We start from the raw sequence: 20,304 nt of genomic DNA on the forward strand, positions 1-20,304 counted from the left end.
TTATAGCTTATGAGGAGTGGAGTATTTTGGAAAATGGTTTGCAGCCTGCATCAGTGCAGGCTTCTTGTGTGGCCTCACAGTTATTTGCCTCAGTCCTGCTTTCCTGCTTTCCCTTGCTGGTTGGGAGGCTTGGTCTGTTTTTCATGTCTGTTTGGACCCTGGGACTGGGAGGCATTGTTTTCTGCTATCTACAGCTTTCCGTGGCATCTAGCAATAATTAAAGGTTGCCCAGATCACCACATTTTCTTTCAGTTTAATTTTCAAAATTGCTTAAATAGCTCAGAACTGCAGTCTCTACAGATTTGGGTTTCAAGGGGTCTGCCAGTATTGCCTTCTGTCTGCATTCCCATTCCTCCCTCGTCGTGTAGAGGCAATACTTTCATGGCTGAAACTTTCTCAATATTATCTGAGAATGTTATGAACTTCGAGATGATATAGATTTCAAAACAACATTCCCACAGGAAATTTGGCTGGACATAAAAAATGTTTTTCATTGGTTTTGTGCCTCTGCTGTTCTGTGGTGAGTTTTAGGGTTGCTTTTTTGTGAAGAGTTCGATTTTAAGGTTGCATCTCACAGCTAACTGCATTTTGTCAGCATCCTCTATACATCGAATGTGGGCTCTGGGTAGTGGGGATGATGGTCTGCGATCATGGCATGACAGCCATCGGATGTGTTGGGTTTTTAATGAAGTCTGAGTATGTGTGATGGTAGCAGACTTTGAGAAATTTTTATTGTTCTCTCCGGCAGGATCCAGATGTCATCAACACTGCTTTGCCAGTAGAATATGGCCCATCAGCTGAGGAGGAGGAGAAGGTAGCGATGCGCCCTGACGATCCAGAAGGAATTCCTCCTCTCTTGGTCTCCACACACCAAGACAGAAAGGATGACAAACAAACTCTGCCATCTCCACCACCCTTGCAGTCAGCCACCACTGCTGGAAAGCCTCTAGGGAAAGTGGGAGCCTTGGAACCACCAGTGCCGGGGAAGGTGCAGTCAGCCTCGGCGGGGGGACACATCAACATGGCCTATGCCCAGTCCAATCCCCCTTCTGAGCTGCACAAAAGCCGGGGCTCCAGAAACAAGCCCACCAACCTCTGGAATCCAACCTACGGTTCCTGGTTTGCAGAGAAGCAGGCCAGCAAAAGCAGCTCTCTGCTGGAGAAGGAGGTGCCCGAGAGGGAGAATGTGGGACAGGAAGGAAACTGTACTGTGGGGCCCAACATTGTGACTGGCAGGCTGCCAGGCTCTTCCCTGCTATTAGAGCCATCTTCCCTAACAGCAAGTGTTAAAGAAGTGCCTCTCTTTAGGCTCCGCCACTTCCCCTGCGGGAATGTCAACTACGGATACCAACAGCAGGGCTTACCCTTGGAAGCCTCCACGCCACCTTGCGCGAGCAGTTACGAGGACCCTGTCCTTAGAAGCAAGAGCCACATAACCCAGCAGGGGCCGTGAGAGCCCTCGACCCTCTTGACTTTTCCCCCTGTGGCCCCTGAGCCTTGAAGAGATGTCCTGTTACCCAATACACCACGAGCAAGGGATCTGACAGCATTACCTTCCATTTTGTGCCAACTTGCTCCAAAAGTGCCACCCTCGAAGCTGTAACTTCAACTAACCCGAGCGGCTTCAAATCACCGGAGCCCCCGAAACAGTAAAAGAAACAAGGGGGAGGGAGGATACAGGAAACAGATGTTAACTGCAAGGCCCAGCTGCTGTTGCATCAACTCATACGCATGGTTGTTGTCATGCCCTTCCTGTGAGCTTTTCTCAGTTGTGCGTTCTTTGCTTAAGTGTCAAGCCGCGGCTCACTGCCTTGAGTGTTTCATGTCTGGGGTTTTCCGTGCCAAACTTGTGGTTGCTGTGGAACACCTGGAGATCTCCTGCAGCTGGCAGAGTTTGTAGTGGGTTTGGGGAGAGCATCCTCTAGCCAAACCAAAAAAAGGATACAACAGCGCGGAATGGGGACGTGATGGCATCATTCCCAAGTTGTGTTCCAGCTACAGTCCCGTCTTCGAAAGTCCTTGAATGCACAGCATTTGTGAGTGTGTTGGCAGGGCAATAGAAAGACACTGGTCATACTGCATCGCTTGAAAGCGGGAGGAGAGGAAGCACAGAGGATGGGTGTAGATGCTATGAGGCATTCCAGGGGGTGGGGTAGGGGTGGGGCTGTTTGGCTGGGGTTTTGTTTTAAGTTTCTTTTTCCCGTGCCTAAGCACTAAAACTGAGTAAAGCCCTTTAAAATTTCTTGTGTCCTACAAAAGTAGGATTGTCCTTCATCAGGAACTTGTGCGTGTGGAGTGGAAGCAAGGTGAAGTTTTAAAGGACCATGGTCATGAGAGAACCTTTCCCCATGCCCTGAAAATGGACAGCCACCTGCACACCTCAGAGGTTTACTATAGCCTTTGACATGCCCTGTACAAACAACATAAAGGCGGAAGACGACATCATGCCACAATCCGGATGCCAGATACTGTCTCTGTTTCAAGGGTTTGGAGCCCTTGTTCCTTTAACAAAATACGTGTACGATAGTGGTTTAAAGACAAACACCGCATTGACTCATTTTGTACACCTTGTGCATGAAAAATATTCCAGTTAAGTGTATTGTCAAAACATAGATGTAGGAAATAATTCATGTGTAAAGATGTGCATTAGTAACTTCAACTTAGGGTTGCAAGGAGGTGTTTTAGCATGAACGCTAGCTAAGAAGGCAGTGCCTATCTCCATGGAAATGGGCATACTGGAGCATCAGCAAAGGAATGTGGAGGCGTCCTTCAGTCCAAGACTCTTCATTTCAGTGATGTGACCCTGAATGTGACCCTGGATCCAAACACTGAGGTAAGCTTCCCATCGTCATAAGGAAACAAACCAGAATCTGCATATACATAGTCCTGACCTTTGAGATGTGCAGATTGAAACTGGAGGGTTTGGTTTGGGCCACCACCCTTGGAAAAAAAACAAAAACAAACGAGGGGAGAGGTAGTGTGCTCTCCTAACCTGCCTTTCCGACATCTCTGATACACAGGACTAAACCTCTTTTTTAGATTAATGCCACAGTTGTGTGTGGTGGTTGGTTAACAGGGCTGTGCTCTCGTGTTGAGAAGCGTGAGTCAGGGGCTGCTCCGAATTTTGTGTTCGTCTGCTGGGATCCATCGCACCGCTGCTGCGCGGGACCAGCGAGGGTCACGCTTCGGTGTTCTGCTGCTGCACACAGGCTTCTTCAGCCTGAACTCGAAGAGTATTTGTGATCTCCAGGGTTATTAGGCTCGAAGCTCTTGTCCTGAAATAGCCACTGGGGAGGGGTTCTGCCCAGCTTAGGGCTGTGTTATGTCACACTGGTCTCTAGATCAGTAACCTCAATGGGGTAGTTTTCCAGAGTCTCAGGAAAGCTGATTAATTCAGGAGGTAAGCACTATCAGAACAATTTCTTACACTAGTATATTATTCACGTATAATAGCGATTTTTCATTTAAATATTCCAGCTTTCTCATTTTCAGAAGGGCTGAAGCTCCTCACTGTTTTGTTTTGGTCTTCTTTGTGTAGGAGCACACTCTGAGTTTTTGCTGCCTTGCCTCTTAGGTGTTACTGAGGACAGAAATCTGACCTGTATACTGATGAGTGTTCTTAAAGAATACGCAAGAACAAAAAGTTGCGGAGTTCATGATCTTTGACTAGCTGAAATTATTAATTCTTGGATCTGGGGCAGCAGCTCTGATGCTGCACAAATGCAGATAAGCTGCCAGGTTATGGTGTTAAAGGTAGCGTTTCTAAAGAAGCTTTAAAAGCACCAGCAGCAAGAGATAATTATAAGTTTGTGGAGGTGAAGGGCGAAAGGCAGGCTTTCCCCAGCCACAGTGATAGTGTGATGACTGCCCTGCAGCTTGTGCTGTGCAGTTGTTTTATCATAGAATTTCAACTGAAATACTCTTACAGAATGGGATTTGTAAAAAATGAAGGAGCTAAACACATTATTGTGTCTTACCTATGGGGTAGGTGAGGAGATAATTCTGGTCAGGGTAAATGGTGAATTACTACTGAAACTCTCTGGTCTGCTGGGTGCGGTGCATTGAGATAAATACTGTTCAGCACCAGCAGCTGGTTTCAAAGTAAGCTTCCTTCCTGTGTCTCCAGTGTAAAATGCTTTGTTGTGGGGGTTTTTTGTGTTGGGTTTTGCTCGTTGCTTTTTTTACATCTGCTCTCTTAACTCTTGGGATTCAGAGGAATTCAGAAATCTAGTTTGGGCTTGTTTTTAATGTAGAAAAGCATAACATCTCTGAGCACTTTTAGAGCGTTTATTTTGGGAGCCCTGTGTGCTCTCCGAGCACAGATCCCAGTTTGCAAAAAAACAGTTTGTTTTGTAAATAGCAATGCTAGTCAAATATCACCACTCAGAAGCAAGGGTTGGCGCCTTTACCTGTCCTCTTTCTTAGAAAACAAATAATACCATCAGTAACAAATTATTTCCATGAATTAGTTGCCTGGACCAAGGGGTGCTCTTCTGCTTGTGCGTAGGCTGCATCGAAGTCGGCTTCCTGCTCTTTCTGAAGTTGCATCTTCAAGCATCTGCCCTGTTGACAAAGCATTGTCAGGATTTCAGTGGCAATGCAAGGTTTTATGTGTATCACTGGGATGGCGCAAAGAAAGCTTTGCTTAATACCTGTTTGTCACTAAAATAACAATGCTCGGGTACTACAATTTACTACACCAGCTCAGATTAGCTGCAGGGCTGACAAACATCGCATTTAACCCATAAGCATGTCGGGGGTGGCAGCAGCTTGTTCAGTGAGATAGGAAAGAAGCTTCTGTGAAGCTCTCTCCCAGGGACAGGCCAAGAAGGGCAGAGGGAAACAACAAGAACTCGGCTCTGTGTGCTGGGGTGAAGGTAACAGACTGCAAGGGTGGGGTGGCTTAATGTCTGCACAAAAATATACTTCATAGGATTTACTTTAGCATTTCTCTTACAAGGTCTGGAAGTGTTGAGTGTTCCTGTTTCTTCTGTTCCAATTTCTAGCTGTTTCACTCTAGTGCATGTCCTAAGGCTGTGGACCGTTAGCAAGAGCGTTTTGTACAGTCACGAAGTAGGAATTTTTAATTTCTACATCTAGAAAGGTTCACCTGTTCAGTTCTCAGAGCTGCAGGGAACAGCAGGGGCTTAAGGTACCATGAGCCCACCAGCCCAAAGCCCCCTGGCCTGTGTAAATCCCAAATTCCCTTATTAAACCCCTCCATGCTAGGCTTTGTGTTGAAGGAGAAAAAAATATGACTTGTTTTTTTTAATATAGTTTATTGAGACAATGTACATTTTTTTAAGGAACTTGTTTCTAAGAAAGACTGTTAATCTTTTTTGTTGTTGTTGACAATATTTACATTCTGGTCTTATGTGTCTTCCTCATCCTATAGTGGAAAAGCGGGAAGCAGTGTGATCTAAAGGATGTAAAGCACGACTGGGAAAATCCTGTGCTACCACTCCATACTCTGAAAATGGCTTATTTCCATGTGGATGCTCCCTGTTTCCTATAGGTGTTAGGTAGGTTTCTGACGCCGCAAGCTGCTGACGGTAACCGAGGTTGGGATGCCTGTTTATCTGCCTTGCCAGTTGTCTCTTCATCTTCCTTTTCGCTACTGAACCTTGTTTCTCCATCGTGTGCCTGGAAGTGAAGCGAGACAAGAAGTGCGGGTGGTTCTGCTTCCTGGAGGAGCAGGGGAAGGAGTGGGGCTTTGCAGGGGCGAGGGGAGGTACAGGCAGTGCAGGCTGGCAGTGCAGGGGCTGCGTTACTGTGGTCGAGTCGGGCTTTGGCCGTGGTGTGGTACGGCAGGGCCGCTGGCTGCCCCCTGTGCGCTCACACAGGCTGTGGGCTCAGCGCGAGAGCAGCGGCAGCAGCGCTGGGCACAGCCGTTCACACACTGCGTGATGCCAGAGGTTGGAAACAGGCTATGAAGGATTGAACTTTGCATGTCTGCTCCTGTTACTGAGCCGATCTTCTGGGTGAGAAGAACCTTGACATAGGAATAGCATAAACCAGCCTTTCACAGCAGCAAAGACACCACCGCTTGTCTGTCCCAAAGTTAAACCCATCACAGAAATAATGTCTGCATCTGGCTTCTTTCAGTAACAAGCTTCATTATAAGAGTGTCTGTCTCATGTACAGCAGTTTATGCAACATTGTTTATAAAGGAAGGGCCTGTGCACTTCAGGGATACTATGAAGAAAAAATACTAATATATGGTCATTGAGTATTTTGTATTGAATAGTGTATTTGTATTGTAAACAAGTGTAGTGAACCACAAGGCATGAAGACAAATAAAATGACTGTAGCTGGCTTTCTCTGTGTTGGGCTAATGACTGGATCAACATCAGAGGGAGGTCTTTGGACAGAGATTCTTACTTGATGAAGGTACAGAAGTGTGCAGGTACCCTGACACACAAAGCAGCAGGGATGGTGGTGAACTGAGACAGCTGCCGTTCTGGCTGGCAGCAGCACGTTGGCACTGTGAGTGTCATACCTCCCACTTTCTCACAGAGAAAGGTACCGTTCCCTCCATTACAAACCACCAAGGTTGGCTTTTACCCACAGGGAACTGGCCAGTATAAAAACAGAACACAGTATACAGCGCAAGAGAGCAGTTGCGTGGTTTTATTCCTAAATGTTTATATCCTAAGACAGCATTTGTCTTTGAATCTGGACATGGACTTATTATAAGACCTACTCAAAGCTGTATTTTAATACCGTGGAGTGCCAGTATTGAGCACTTTGACAAACATGGGAAGAGGCAGCTCCTGCCCTGACATGCTCATTTTTTTCCCTTCCCTGTACCACTCCTATGGCAGAGGTAATTGCTTTCTCAAGGAGCGGTCATCGAAATTAGGACTGACTTAGCTATAAACCCTATCCTCCTTCACTTGCTTATCCACATCCTCATTATCCCACAGGGTAGTGCTGTAGTTTAGTTAAGATGACTTTTTTCCTGAGCAGGTATCTGGCAGGCACCTCTCCTCTTTCCCCCTTTCCCTCCCTGTTCTGTTCCTCCCTCTGTTAACTGAAAAGGGGGATCTCCTGTGCTCATCTAGGCATAGAGGTAGGTGCTGGACAGCCACCACACACTGGTTTGGATCGGGTGCTGGCTGGCAATCGTTGCTGTAATTTCCATTTTTTCCAGAGCTGTCTGTCTGCAGTGAGGCAGGAAAAAGGATGCAGGTGGATTCTCTGCTGTGTGGCTTTCAGGGACACAGTTTCAGTTTCCACCTGGTGTTTGACAAGGCTTCTGCAAAACGTAACCTCTGTAAAGGCTGGACTTGCCACCTATGCAACACTCACAGGTAACAGAACTAACATATTAGAGAAACTAGGTTATGTCATGCAAACTGCAGTGCCAGTTTTGGATCCATGTGCCTCAGGTCTTGCTGGATAGCAGCACTTTAAAAGCACGGGCTCTCTGCCCAGAAAACCATTACTGTTGACATCTGCAGAACAATCACTGAATCCAACTGGCCTGAACTCACTAGAAATGAATTCCCCATCCTGGGACACCTCAAGTTCTCCTCCTCCTCCTGTCACACCTGTGACCCCTCTTTTCCAGTCAGTGTCCAACAAAGCTTGAAAGATTTCATTACTAAGAGCACTGAAGAGGTAGGTACATTTTCTGAAACTGGACCCCAGAGACATGCAACAAGGACAAGTCTGAAAGTCTGCACAGGCAGCACAGAATTGCTGGGTAACATCTCTTTATTTATAAAACAGATATTTTATTTATACGGTTTATAGGAACTTTGGGGATCATTTGTCTTTTTTCTAATGAGTCTGGGGCTGTGATCATACACACCTCAGCAAAACACCTAATTTCAAACTTCACTGCCAGTTATTTTCAGATTTTTTTTTAATGACATGAAGTGTCCTCCTGCAAGAGTTGAGAGAAAAGGATTATGGCAACTTCCCTTGGATTTAGGGAAGCACAAATCTCTTCACATCACCAACTTGAAGACAGCCATCAGTAATCCCTTGTCGAATGGAGGGACTGATTTATTTCTGTTTCAGGCTGCATAAATTTACGGTGCTTCATGCTTCCTCGCAGAACATTCTCAGCACTATCAAAACAGCTCCATACTAATAACAGTCCTGACTTGCTCCTCTAACCTACAGTGCTCTGGCTGAAGGCCAGAGCCTTCAGGAGAAGAGTGCAGCTGGCTGAAGCTGAAACTGAAGGGCAAGCACACTCCAGCACTGCTCCCACAGTACCTACGCCCTCTACCCCTCAGACAGGATTCAGTGAAGTCTTGAAGGCTTTGCTAGGCCTTTGCCAGGCCAGAGACCCCCCCTTCCAGCTGAACTGGGTGTAGCTACAGAGCTGTGGAAGGGGCAGCCTGACCCCTCTGGTGAAAAAAAATAATTTCCAGTGCATCAGAAAACTCTTGGAAAGAGGTTATTCTCATGTATTCCTTCATTTCTGTAAGACAGGCCACACAGAAATGGTGTGACTATAACAAACTGCCTGAGCTTGCTGCCTTCCCACACACTTACTCCCCTGCGTACCTCCAGCTCCCCATCAGATGACGCAGTTACATCCATTCCATCTTGCCAGGCAGGAAAAAACAGCATTTCTGATAATGAGTGTTTCATCACAGGAACTAAACTGCCCACCCAGGAGCACAAGGCTGGGACAAACCAGTGAAACGTGCTGTACCAACGCTTCACTTGACAACAGGCAGTGCAGTACCGAATAGCTAGAAGATATAAACACTGCTGGTTTATATTCTACAGTTGCTGATACATGCTGCATCCTGGTCACCTAATGTGTATGCAAGAACAGAAGTGAGAGGATGTATGTTCTGTAACGACCTAATGAAAGTTCTTTTTGCCATATTGTTCACCAGGGTTTCATTTTACTAATACCAGCAAGAAACAGATATTGGACAAAGTAAAGTTCAGTACATCACTGAGTATCTGCATCTTCAAATATAAAGCATCCATTTTTTTTTTTACATTCAAAATTTACAGCTTTTATAGTCAATTAAAAATTCCCATAAGTACATTAGAATACAATATGCATTATTTTAAATACAGCTCAGGAAAAATAGCTACAGCAATATTTAAAAGAAGGTAACAGCAGCAGAATTCTGTCTAAAAATAGGATATTAAGATGTAATTTAAAGTGTCACTTCTTCAAGTAGGTAAGAGAGCAAGCAGATCATTTAAGAATAAAATGATTGTTCTGGAACACAAAACCATCCTGATAACGTTTACATATGCTAAGCAATTAAAATACATTATATGTTTAAAACATGGACAAAATATTAGCAGTTTTAAAAGGCTGATATGCAGGTAATGTCACATCAAGGTGTGTTACAATGCTGTACCTAAAACTATCCTTAGTTTTATCATTACTCTTACAAAAAATTTATACTAGAAACTGTTTCAAAGGAAATTAAAAGAAACAGGTATCACAAATGAATCAAATAACGTTAACAGCTTGCTTGAAAAACCTGCATATAATCCATACCACTGGCAGGAATTACCATGCTGTATTGATACAGACAATATTTATGATGAGGCTCTTATGTATAGTTCTGCTCTGGGATTATTTGCATTTAAAACCTGTGATACTCACAGCCTGCAGCACACCAAACAAAAAAAGTTTAAAAGTGAGGGAAAGCTCTCGAGGAGAGCGCAAAGTGCATTATTTTAAAGAGTGCTTCTTATATGTAGCTCTTTCTACAAATGCATACCACAAAAAGTGCTTTTTATTATACAGGCTGACATGCAGCATATTTGTGCTTTTTAAAAGCTTTTTATTTAATTGCTGCTGTTCAGGAGGATAGCCGCAAATGCTGATCAGCCCTTTTGCGTTCCAGAGGGGAGAATAGGAGAGGGAAAGACGAGGAGGGATCTGAATGATAAGATGTAAAAATACTTCGCAACTGCTTGAAAAAGGGGTTTGGGTGTGGGTTTTTTTTTTTTTTTTCTTTCTTATTGCTAGCAGCTGGTATTGGAATTGACAAAGTGCCTGGTAACCAGACTAATGTCACTCATTAAGCACCTCCTCTGTCAAAAGCGGGCAATTGCAAAGCATTATCAGTACATTACTACATGGAGGAAAATCGTTTAAATACTGCATGAATCACAAAGCAACTTTAGAGAAGGTTGGAGATACTGGCATTCTCTAACTGGAACATTATTCAAATAATCAGCATCTCAAACCCAAGATACTATTGCAATAACCTTCCCAGGCAAGGGCTGTTTCAGTAAGAGAAACAGAATAGTGGTTTTGCTTAAGAATGTGATTGAACTTATTTTATCTCTTTTTTTAATATATATTAAAATATATATTATATATACACACACATACATATACATATATACTTATATATGTAAAATGCAGATTTAATAATTTAAAAATAAGTTTGCCTTCTAGATGGGGTTCTTGTGTGCTTTAAAATACTTATTTCATACGTATGAGCACATTTTGGCTCAGCAAATATCATCTACAAGTTTTGCCCCGTTAATCCCACGATAGGTTACTCTGCTGGGTCGAACTAAGACCCCGTGGTTCAGCTTACAGGTGAAATAGCGCTTTTCCCCCACAGAGCCATCATTCTTTCCCTTGGCACTCCTGAGTTCAAGTCCGAGCCATATCCCCGGCGCAAAGTCTGTCGGACCAATGTACCTGATTGTCCCCATTTCATTGGAGCTGGTCAGAAGCACCTGAGAGCCTTCGTGCAGCTTCACTGGTCCCTCAGTGGTAGGTGTCATGGTGTTGCTCCAGCTGCGCCGTAACACAGAGCTCTTGGATCTAGTTAGAAAAATGAGGGGGGAAAAAAAACAAAAAAGGGTCTTGTTTCTACAAAACACCCAGGGCAAATCTGTAATTCCGGGAAGTGCGTGGAAAAAAAACTCAACTCCCTTTTAAAGAAAAAATTTGGTTTTGATCTGGTGTCACTAGCAAAACATGTAATAGCCTTAACAGGCTAGTACACGTGGCAGTCTGAAACACTTGGAAATCAATTTCCTTTCACCTGATGCTAAGATCTACAATACCTGCCATAGGTGATAGTGCTGGTACATTAAGCAGTACTAAGCATCTCATTTGGGGTTTGCAAGAGTTCAGCCAAAACAACTTTCAACATGCAAGCACCAGTCAGGATCACCAGAACAAAGTGAGCCCTTTAACGAGACCCTCAAAACTTCACCCAGCTGTGTGAAAATAAAAGAATTTGGACAAGCTGCAGTGATGAACAACTGGAAAACAATTTTAATGCCAACCTGAATTCAAGGACTGTTCTCCTGGATACATGCAGGGAAATAGTCTACTACTGGTTCATTTAGAAGAAAAAAAAAAAAAAAAAAAGAACATGTAAAGGTTCTAGATACTATACACGCATAAAGATTTTCTTTTGAACAAGAAACAGTAAAACTAACAGCCAGCTCACCCAAATGTTTTAAACTCAAAACACTCACCTAACAAAGGAGTTTCTTCTGTTTATCTCCTTTTGTGAAGATGCAGATGTGGTGCTTAGACTGCGTCTAAAACCTAAGTGCAAAGTGTAATATTAAAGTTGTGTAGGACTTCTTTTAAAAAAAATACCAAACAAACCACAAAACCCCTTTATGAACTCATATCTTTGTGTGTTTTTTAATACTGCTTCCACTATACTTGCTATACATTTCCACATTGGAGGGAAGGACAAGGGATGAAACGTCTCATGAAAGTAAGCATCCATAACTTGTTCAAATTTTTGGAGAGACATACACAAAATTAAACAAACCAAGCAAGGGTAATTTGAAGCAGCCTTTTCAAAAAGCTTAGGTAAGGAAAAAGAAAAATAAACTACTTCAAGTATCTCACAAAAGTTTTAGTAATTTCATATGGATGCCCCCCTATACACATCAATCCCAATTTAGATTAAGGAGCAGGTTCAGTTTATAGTTAACTCCGATTAGAATGCAACACAGTAGTAAGGGAAGAGTGTCAACAATCTTAACTCTGACATAATTATTTCTGCCAATATAGGGTCAATAACAACACAGTACTCCACAGTTCCTTCTGCAGGCTATGTTTTTAGGAGAGGACTCTTGGCTGCCATTTGGTTTCCTTGAAAATCTCCTATGCTCCTGGAGAAGAGGCCGTTGCACAGTGGGTTCTGGCTGTAGGCTGGTAGGCAGCCTGCAGTAGGGTACCGAAGCCAAATCACAGCATCTTACGCTCCTACCTGGAAAAGCGTGATTTACTTTACTCAATGAAGTCTCTGCGAGAGAATCCAGAGAACCCGTTAGTCTGAAAAGCAATAACACAACAAAGAAGTCAACTCAACTCAACTCTGAACAAACCTACTGCTGGAGTCCTTCTTGTCAAATGTTGATGAAGTGCTGATTCTTCCCCTTTTCCATCCACCCCCAAAAGACACTAACTTTTCAACTGCAATCAGGCTGGTATGTAAGAGGGGCCTGGAGCAATCTACTTTATTCGAGTTACTTGCCTATTGCTCAGCAAGAGAGCATGTAAAATTTTGAGGCATGTTCTTTAACAGTTTGCCTGAGCTAGGATATTCAGGGAAAAAAAAGCAAAAACATGTCTGGCAGAGTAACCAGATACAACTGCCGGAGGAAAGAGCACAGTGATCCTCAAATGTTCTTCCTGAAGCCTAACGAAGAGACTACAAACGAAGTGGTGGATGCTTTGGTTCTTCTGTGCAGTCAGCTGGAATGAGAATAGTATTTCCAGTCATGTCCAAGGGCAACTTCCTTTTATAACCGAACTTAGCTCACTGCATCAGGATTGGGTCATGAAAGGGAGCTTTAATGAATACAGACTGTATCAGAAATGGAGGCCCTGGAATGAAACAAAGTGGCTGCAAGAGAAACAGGGAGCTGCACTTCCAATTTATACTCTGCTTTCAAAAAGCTGATCTAAAACCCACCAGATTTTTAATGGAGGTTATAAACTTCCATTAGCAGAAGAAAACATTTATTTCTCCCATATCTGCTGCCAAACTTTGTTTCCCACTGGAAACATATTAAGAAAGCATTTGGCAACACAAACATGACAACAGCTTCAGTGCTTACCTCTGTACACGAGATGGTGGTGCAAATATACCGTATCTGGGAAGACAACTGAAGTACTGAACGCCTCCCACGGAACCATCATTCTTCCCATGAGGCTTGTCCAATTCAATTCCACACCAGAATCCTACATTTCAAAACAGTAAAATCATGGTATTTTGAACAAAAGACCACAGGCTTTTCTTCATCTAGACAGTTGGCATTCACCCACACCAAGGAAAACAGTTTCTAGTTAGAAACTGCCTAGATAATAATAGTAAATATATAATGACAAAATAACTATCTATGTAACTATGCAAAATTTATATCTGAATAAATCTGAAGATAACTATCTGGGAATTTTTATATGCTTTCAAGAAAATTATTAACATCTTAATATAGAAAAGATAAAACCTTTGATCTATATAGTAAAGCCAAGCAGAACGTTACTGAAGATAACAGTAACTATTTGACAAAAAGAGAAAGAAAAGAAGAGCAATGGTGGTTCAAGTTCCCCTCTTTAGTCCTTTGACCACATGGTTTATGCCTCATCTGAGATCATCAACAGTAAAATTAAAGTTTTGATATTAATTCATTCCTTCTCTCCATCTAGCAAGTTATAATTAATACAAATTGCAAGGCTGGTTGTACGATATTGAGAGAAGGGTGTAAGAATCGGAACTGGCCAGCAATTCATCTCGTACAGAACACTGAATAGGCATCAAGATGTTAATAAGCTTGATCATTCATAACCTGTGATAAATGTGAGCTAATTATGTAAAGGTGCTAAATTTCATACTCCATTAGCAGTCCTTATGCTATCTATCCCCAAAAGATTCAAAACCTAATTCAAGTCACTTGGTACTAAGGCACTGGATAAAATGATAATTCTAATTATCAGCTCAAGAAACTCAGGAATGACAACTTATGAATTAGAAAGGCTCAGTATGGCAGAAGTTCTCCCCTTCCTGTTTTTAGAATTAAATAATATGATCTGCATTGCAGCAAAAGAAAGAAAGTTTGGGTAACTTCCAGAGCTTTGATACATATTAAAATTGAAATACTTAAGAATGCATCTGTTACATTTTCTGTAAATTACCGGTTTTGCAAATAGTTAAGATTTGTCATCCTTCCATCCTCACTTCTTACAATACCATGTTTTTCCTCAAAAAAATTTTGTTCCCTAATTTGGAGTGGAGAGGAAGGAGACTTAGACAGTCAACTAGCTTTCCAATTTTACACTTGTTGTAGTGTATTTGGAAAACCAGTCCTTTTCTCATGGTTTACTTTGTAAGCACCAACATGAAGGTAAGAGTGATCACGTTAAAGTGCAGAATCTGTTAACTGCAATGTCTTAAGGACTGCCTACAGTGAAACTGGGGAAAAGCGAAAAAAGTACGTAGCTTGTACCACAATCTCGCATTCTGTCATTCTAGGTTTTTTTTAAAATATTGATGCCCCCAAGCGTCAAGACAGAGTATTGCCGTTTATGTGTCGGTCAAATGGACCTCATGTAAACTAGCTGCTTACACCAACACTTACCGACTGTGTTTGCATTACTCCTGCAATAAGAACATTATAGATAAGGACATAAAGAACATAAAATCTGGTTACAAAAAAATAGCATTCAGAAATTAGTTTCCAGAATTTAGAATAACTCGCTTCCATTTGAAAACGCCTGGCTTCAGCTTCACTGCAGTGTGTTTTTAAGCAAGGAGAAGGGAGGGAGAAGCTGCAAGGGAGGATGAGAAAATGGTGGTAGTGTTTGGGGCTTTTTGAGATGCTTGCAACTTTTCATCTGTCCTGTGACCTAAGGTTTGTTAGTTAAGATTTAAATATTCATAATTACCCTTTTAAAGATGCCAAAGTAATAAGAATGAGACAGGTATATGACACGATAAGAGTACCAGTATTGCACGAGATAAGCTCTGTCAAAAAAGCTTACTACAAAAAGAAAGGAGTAAAGAAAGGCATGTGATCTTTAAATAAACTATGGAGACTAAACTGAGGATTTTCAGAAAGCTTTGTCACAATACATACAATTTCAATCCTACCTTTCAAAATATTTCTCCTAATTAAGCCATGTTAGTGCACAAGTAAAAGTCACATTTTAAACAATTAGTTTTTTTACTTTAATACAACTGCCAGGAAAATATTCAATAAAACTTCAGAGAGAAAGAACTTTGAAACACACCAGTAAATTTAGAATTTTTTTGGAGGGAGTGAGGAAAAAGATGGAGTTCTTTTCACATTCAGGAGCTCACAGGTAAGCTACTCCATATTGATTCTACAACATACACAGAGTGTACTGCAAATACCTGGTGCAAATTTTGTCGGTCCACAAAATCTAACGGTGCCTGTTCTCTGTCCTACCACCAGTACTCTGTCTCCAACATGAATTTCTCCTTCATCAGAAGGATTTTTTCTCGTAGCCGGAGAAGAACTATACAACCCTGGTCAACAGAGGAACAAGATCTGAAATTAGTATGATTTTATCTTTAAAATTTAATTATATCTTTAAAATTTAAGAAAGTCTGCAATAGTGAGCCAACTGATTGGTAAATAGAGTACCTATCGTTAACATAGTGTACCTTTAACACATGGCAACACACTGCAAAGTTTGTCTAGACAAAGAATTGGTTTTCTTCAGCATGAAAACTGCGGACTACAGCCTTTTGTCTGCAGTTGAAAGGTACAGTGACCAATTATAAGAACAGTTTTCCTCCTGAAGATGTTCTAAAAAACTTTTTTAAAGTTGCCAAACTGAAGTTTATGGTTAAACTACTTTCCAAGTGTCTGTCTTGAACTATCTCAGATTCAGAAACAGCACAAGTAGTTCTATGTAAATACTCAATACAGCAGTGATTGATCTGACCTATGACAACACACCTCAATAAAACAGACCATACCAGCACTAATTTTAGATGAGGCAGAAGACACTCTAGTCACTGCCTTTTTATTGCTGCCAATCGAGTTCCGCTTCTTGGAGTAATTCCGTTTGCCTTCCAAGGAGGTAGTAGAAGAGGAAGAGCTGCTGTACCCAGGAAAACCTAAAAGTCATAAATGGAAATCATCCTTCAGAGACCATATTCAGAAAAAGACAGATTAAGCAGAAGGGAAAGCTTCCATAAAAAGGAGGTTATTTGTTCTCCATAGTGGGCAGAATACAAAGTAAAGAGCCAAAATTAGAAGCTGTTAAGCAGCATTTGCACAAACACCTGTCAGGAATGACATAGGTGCATTTGACCCTGCCTTGGGAATAAGGTGATAGGTGAGTGCAGGAAGAGGTCTACAAAAGCCCACTTCTTTATTACTCAGTGAAAGTTCTTCTAAACAGTTATAAGCATATTAATTAAAATATGGAAGCCTTATTACTAAGAGATCATACCACCACACTTTCAGCATCCACCCTGTTAAAGATCTGATGAAACGTGGAAGGAAGGTGGCATTATTTGAGTGAATTATTGTCTGGATTAAAGCCTACTATATTCCATTACATACTGTATTAATATTAAAATCTGTACTATGAAATAAGAATGGGAAATAAATCAATTTTATCTCCATTTGCAAACCCTGATGTCTGAACTGTCCAATAAGACTTATGTTCATCTTTTTTCTCTTCTTTTCAAGGCTCTCCCAGTCCTCCCCTTTCCTACCCGCTTCTGCCCAGAACGAAGCAGGGTACAGCAAGACATGTCTATGTCTCAGTTTCTCAATATGAAAGATTAAGATAATATTGCTTATCAAACTCTCAAGAATTCTGAGAGGCTTCATTCATTAGTTTTCACAAAGCACCTTGATATTAACACAGGGTTATCGTGTTCAATATAATTTAATCCTCCAACTTGGCAAAACAGTAAAGAACTGCAGAAAGGCAAATAGAGTGGGTCAAAGCAAAAGCTTAGGTATCTGGGGACAGAAATCTAAAGACTCTCTGGTACTGGCTGCAGCTATGATGCAATGAAAATGCAAACTACTAAAATAAATGGTGACTAAACAGGCAAACTTCAGCACCCAAGTCCAAGGTATAAATACACATGTGCATTTGCAAACACATACGAGTCCATATTTAGAAGTCAGTCCAGTGATGGATTCACCGGAGGTCAGACCATCTCGCACTTTTACATGAACGCAACAAAAACTGCTGAAACTAAACCACTTCAGACACTTCATGAGACACTGCATTTTGTGGGAAATCACAGGGTGAGAGAAGGAAGAGCAGAAAGGACTTCAGCAGGTTGTCTAATCCATTCCTCTTCCATCATGCAAAACAACTATTTGTTAGATCACTCCTAACAGGTGAACGTTTGACCTGTTATTAAAGACCTCCTACCAGGGAGATCTCAGGGTTTCCTCAGCAATATGTTTCACGGCTTAATTGTTACAGGGTTTTTTCCCTCCTAATATAAAACCTAAATTACCACAGTTTAAACTAAAGATTTCTTCGTCTTCTTACACATGCAGAACGGGTTACACTGGTCTTTGTATCTGAAAACTTCCTTGTTTATCCCTTTAATCTTCTATCTTTTTAATCACACAATCACAAATTCCAACAGTCTTTTTTCCTAAGTCATGTTTTACACCTCCAGTTATTGCAGTGACTTCTCTGAAAATCTCTCCAGTTGATCCACATCTTTTTGAAGTGCAGTGTCTAAAACTACATGCCGTGATTTAGCCAAGGCCTTACCTGTGCCAAGTAGAGCATCCAGGTCGCTTTGTGTACCTCACGGATGACACTCCTTTTTATACATTCCAGTATGTTTCCCCCTTTGCAATGCCATGACACAGATGGCTCACCTTTACCTTGTAATAATAGCCCCGTGTCCTTTTCTACAAATTGTTACCAGGCACGTCATTCCAGGGTGTCCTTATACAGTAGCTGACTGCTTCAGCCTTGCTACAGAACTTCATAGTTGTCCTTTCTCCTCTCGATCTTCGCCCCCACTCTGCCCCAAGATCTTTCTTCTAATTTGTCAAGGGGTTTGGGGGGATTTGGGGATTAAAAAAGACAACAGACCCAGCACAAACTCCAGAAAACCCCAAGCTGAAGTAGCCTTCTTATTTGACAAAGAATCACTGACAGCTACTTTCTAAGTTGGATGCTGGATTTTCCTAAAGATTTTCCTAAGCCACTAAATCCCAGAGTAAGGATTCACTCCACATCACTTAGAGCCTGCAAAACCATTGGTGTCCTATTAATTGCAGGTATCACATCGTATCCATCAAACTGAGACACTGTACTGCCAATTAATTTCATTGGGTGACCAGAACCTGAAGACCAAGCCATTAAGTGCCCTCCATAAACAAAATGTTGGAAACTTCTGTCTACACAAGTTTTTTAGCTCATCTCTGAAAAAGTATCATATAGGACAGTGTTTAAATACCTTACACTAGCCTCTTCCCTAAGTCTATTCCTCACAACTATTCACTGACAGAGGATATAAAAAGGTGTTTCTCTTCAGAGAAGATACACCCAAATTTACACTTCAAATTATTTCAAGGAAATACTGCTTTTACCAACACTTATGATTTAGCAGACAAAACCTCAAAGGAGACCATATTTTGAGTTTGTTAAAGACACCCCTGAAAGTGAGGTCCCTTTATGTTTAAAGTTCAGCAAACAAAACAGCGAAGCAGTAGAAGTCGCTATCCAATTCTGAAACTAGATAATTGCAGAGAATTATTCATAAAAAGCTAGAGTTTCATTTTGCATACTTGAAGGTTGTTATTATGAGTCTTCCACGATACAATGCCAAGACTGTTAAGTGCTGTTAGATGGTAACACTTTATTATAGGAGCTTGAGCATACAGATATAAGAGAGAATAAAAATTCCAACAGAATATGTGCACAGTTCTTCATTAAGAACTAAGCAGTAACGATAGAGGGCAAAAGGTCTCCCTCAGAACCTTAGTTTGCAGATCCTCTGTAAGATCATTTACTAGGAGACAGATTTCAGCTTTAAGGGCTTGTCTATATTCTTGTTCATGTATATGGACAGAAGCTGTCCAAACCAACACAGAATGCCAGCCAAACGTCCACACAAATTACTCTTGCTCCTAGTAAACTACATGTGTACAGCTTGGGACTTGAATACACATGGGCGAGGTAATTTTTTTCTATAGTGTAGATACAGGCCTTTTACAGACGTAAGGCAATAATACTACTTCCCATGCCCTACCCAAAATTTTTCTCAAGACATTAAAAAAATTTAAAAATTCAGTTACCGTCTTTTGCAGGTAGAGTTTTTCCCCTGTTAGCAGTCACAGAGTTGGTTTCAGAAGCACTGTCTTTCTTTGCCATATTTAGGCCTATAAAAAGAATAGATACAATTAAATATATACATCCTAACAGTGAACAATAATTCTGCAGGAAAGTCACATACAAAAAAAAAGAATCTGACAGATTTGCAGATTAGTGGATGCACAGATAAAACTGTACAATTCCTTAGACTCTTGATAAACGGGTAAAACAAGATGACAGAATTGTTTTGTTGGATAAGCACAGATGTTAAACCCTTTAACACATTAAAACATTCCAAACTATCTTGCTAAACAGTAGTCTGCAAAATATTAATGTTTATACTGAAGGAGTTTTCCTTAAATCTTTCAAATATTTACATCTATTATAAAAACAACATTCAGTACTTAAGGTATATTATTCACTAGTATGAATTGCACAATTTCTGCATTAAAGATTATATATAAAGTTTTGAGAGAGATTTGAGGCCAAATCTTCAGTCTACAAATAATGAAGTAAGTATGCCAATATGATTTTTAAGAGCCTAACTCTTAGAGCAGCAATGTTGTGAGAGGCATATGAACTAGTACTACCACATAACTTATAATCTGTGAACAGCATTCTGCATTTCTGACAGTTCCCTACCCTAACTCAATGAAGAACAAGCTTAACTATGATTTACCTGCTCCCTGTCATGAAAGAAAAATCACATCTTTTTTATTTAACTACATTTCTTGGCTTAATTCAGCTACAGGGACTGAACTAGTTTGCACATGTACTGTATTTTCCAATATTTTATGGTTTAGCCATTAAGGCATCAGATCAAAAAACAGATCAAAGTTTTGTGACTGACAACACATTTCTCAATTTGATCACAGTAATCCTTTTCCTAAAATTTTCAGAAAGACCTATTATCATCAATCTGATGGATTATTCAAATCCAGTAGAAACAAATAGTATTTGAAAGTGACTATACAGATTATATTTTACTTTGCAGCTTATAACCGTATCTACAAGCAGCATATTAATTTTTCTGGGAT

At 41.2% G+C, this 20,304-nt stretch overlaps 2 protein-coding genes across 10 annotated transcripts in view; one reads left to right on the top strand and one right to left on the bottom strand.

Annotated features, from left to right (window-relative positions):
* Positions 1-6,316, top strand: part of ALK (ALK receptor tyrosine kinase) — a 330,970-nt gene extending 324,654 nt beyond the window's left edge. For both annotated transcript variants that reach the window (XM_074897345.1, XM_074897346.1), the window contains 2 exons: positions 749-2,833; positions 5,396-6,316. In XM_074897345.1, coding sequence (XP_074753446.1) covers positions 749-1,453 — 705 coding nt within the window. In that variant the 3' untranslated portion in view covers positions 1,454-2,833; positions 5,396-6,316. The remainder of the gene's footprint in view (positions 1-748; positions 2,834-5,395) is intronic.
* Positions 6,317-7,729: 1,413 nt separating this feature from the next.
* Positions 7,730-20,304, bottom strand: part of CLIP4 (CAP-Gly domain containing linker protein family member 4) — a 33,095-nt gene continuing 20,520 nt past the window's right edge. For all 8 annotated transcript variants that reach the window (XM_074897348.1, XM_074897353.1, XM_074897347.1 and 5 more), the window contains 7 exons: positions 19,252-19,335; positions 15,936-16,076; positions 15,345-15,479; positions 13,051-13,174; positions 12,198-12,262; positions 11,446-11,518; positions 7,730-10,780 (listed from right to left, as the gene is read on the bottom strand). In XM_074897348.1, the coding sequence (XP_074753449.1) occupies positions 10,459-10,780; positions 11,446-11,518; positions 12,198-12,262; positions 13,051-13,174; positions 15,345-15,479; positions 15,936-16,076; positions 19,252-19,335 (944 nt within the window). In that variant the 3' untranslated portion in view covers positions 7,730-10,458. The remainder of the gene's footprint in view (positions 10,781-11,445; positions 11,519-12,197; positions 12,263-13,050; positions 13,175-15,344; positions 15,480-15,935; positions 16,077-19,251; positions 19,336-20,304) is intronic.

This window comes from Athene noctua, chromosome 1 (genome assembly GCF_965140245.1).
Source record: "Athene noctua chromosome 1, bAthNoc1.hap1.1, whole genome shotgun sequence".
NCBI lineage: Eukaryota > Metazoa > Chordata > Aves > Strigiformes > Strigidae > Athene > Athene noctua.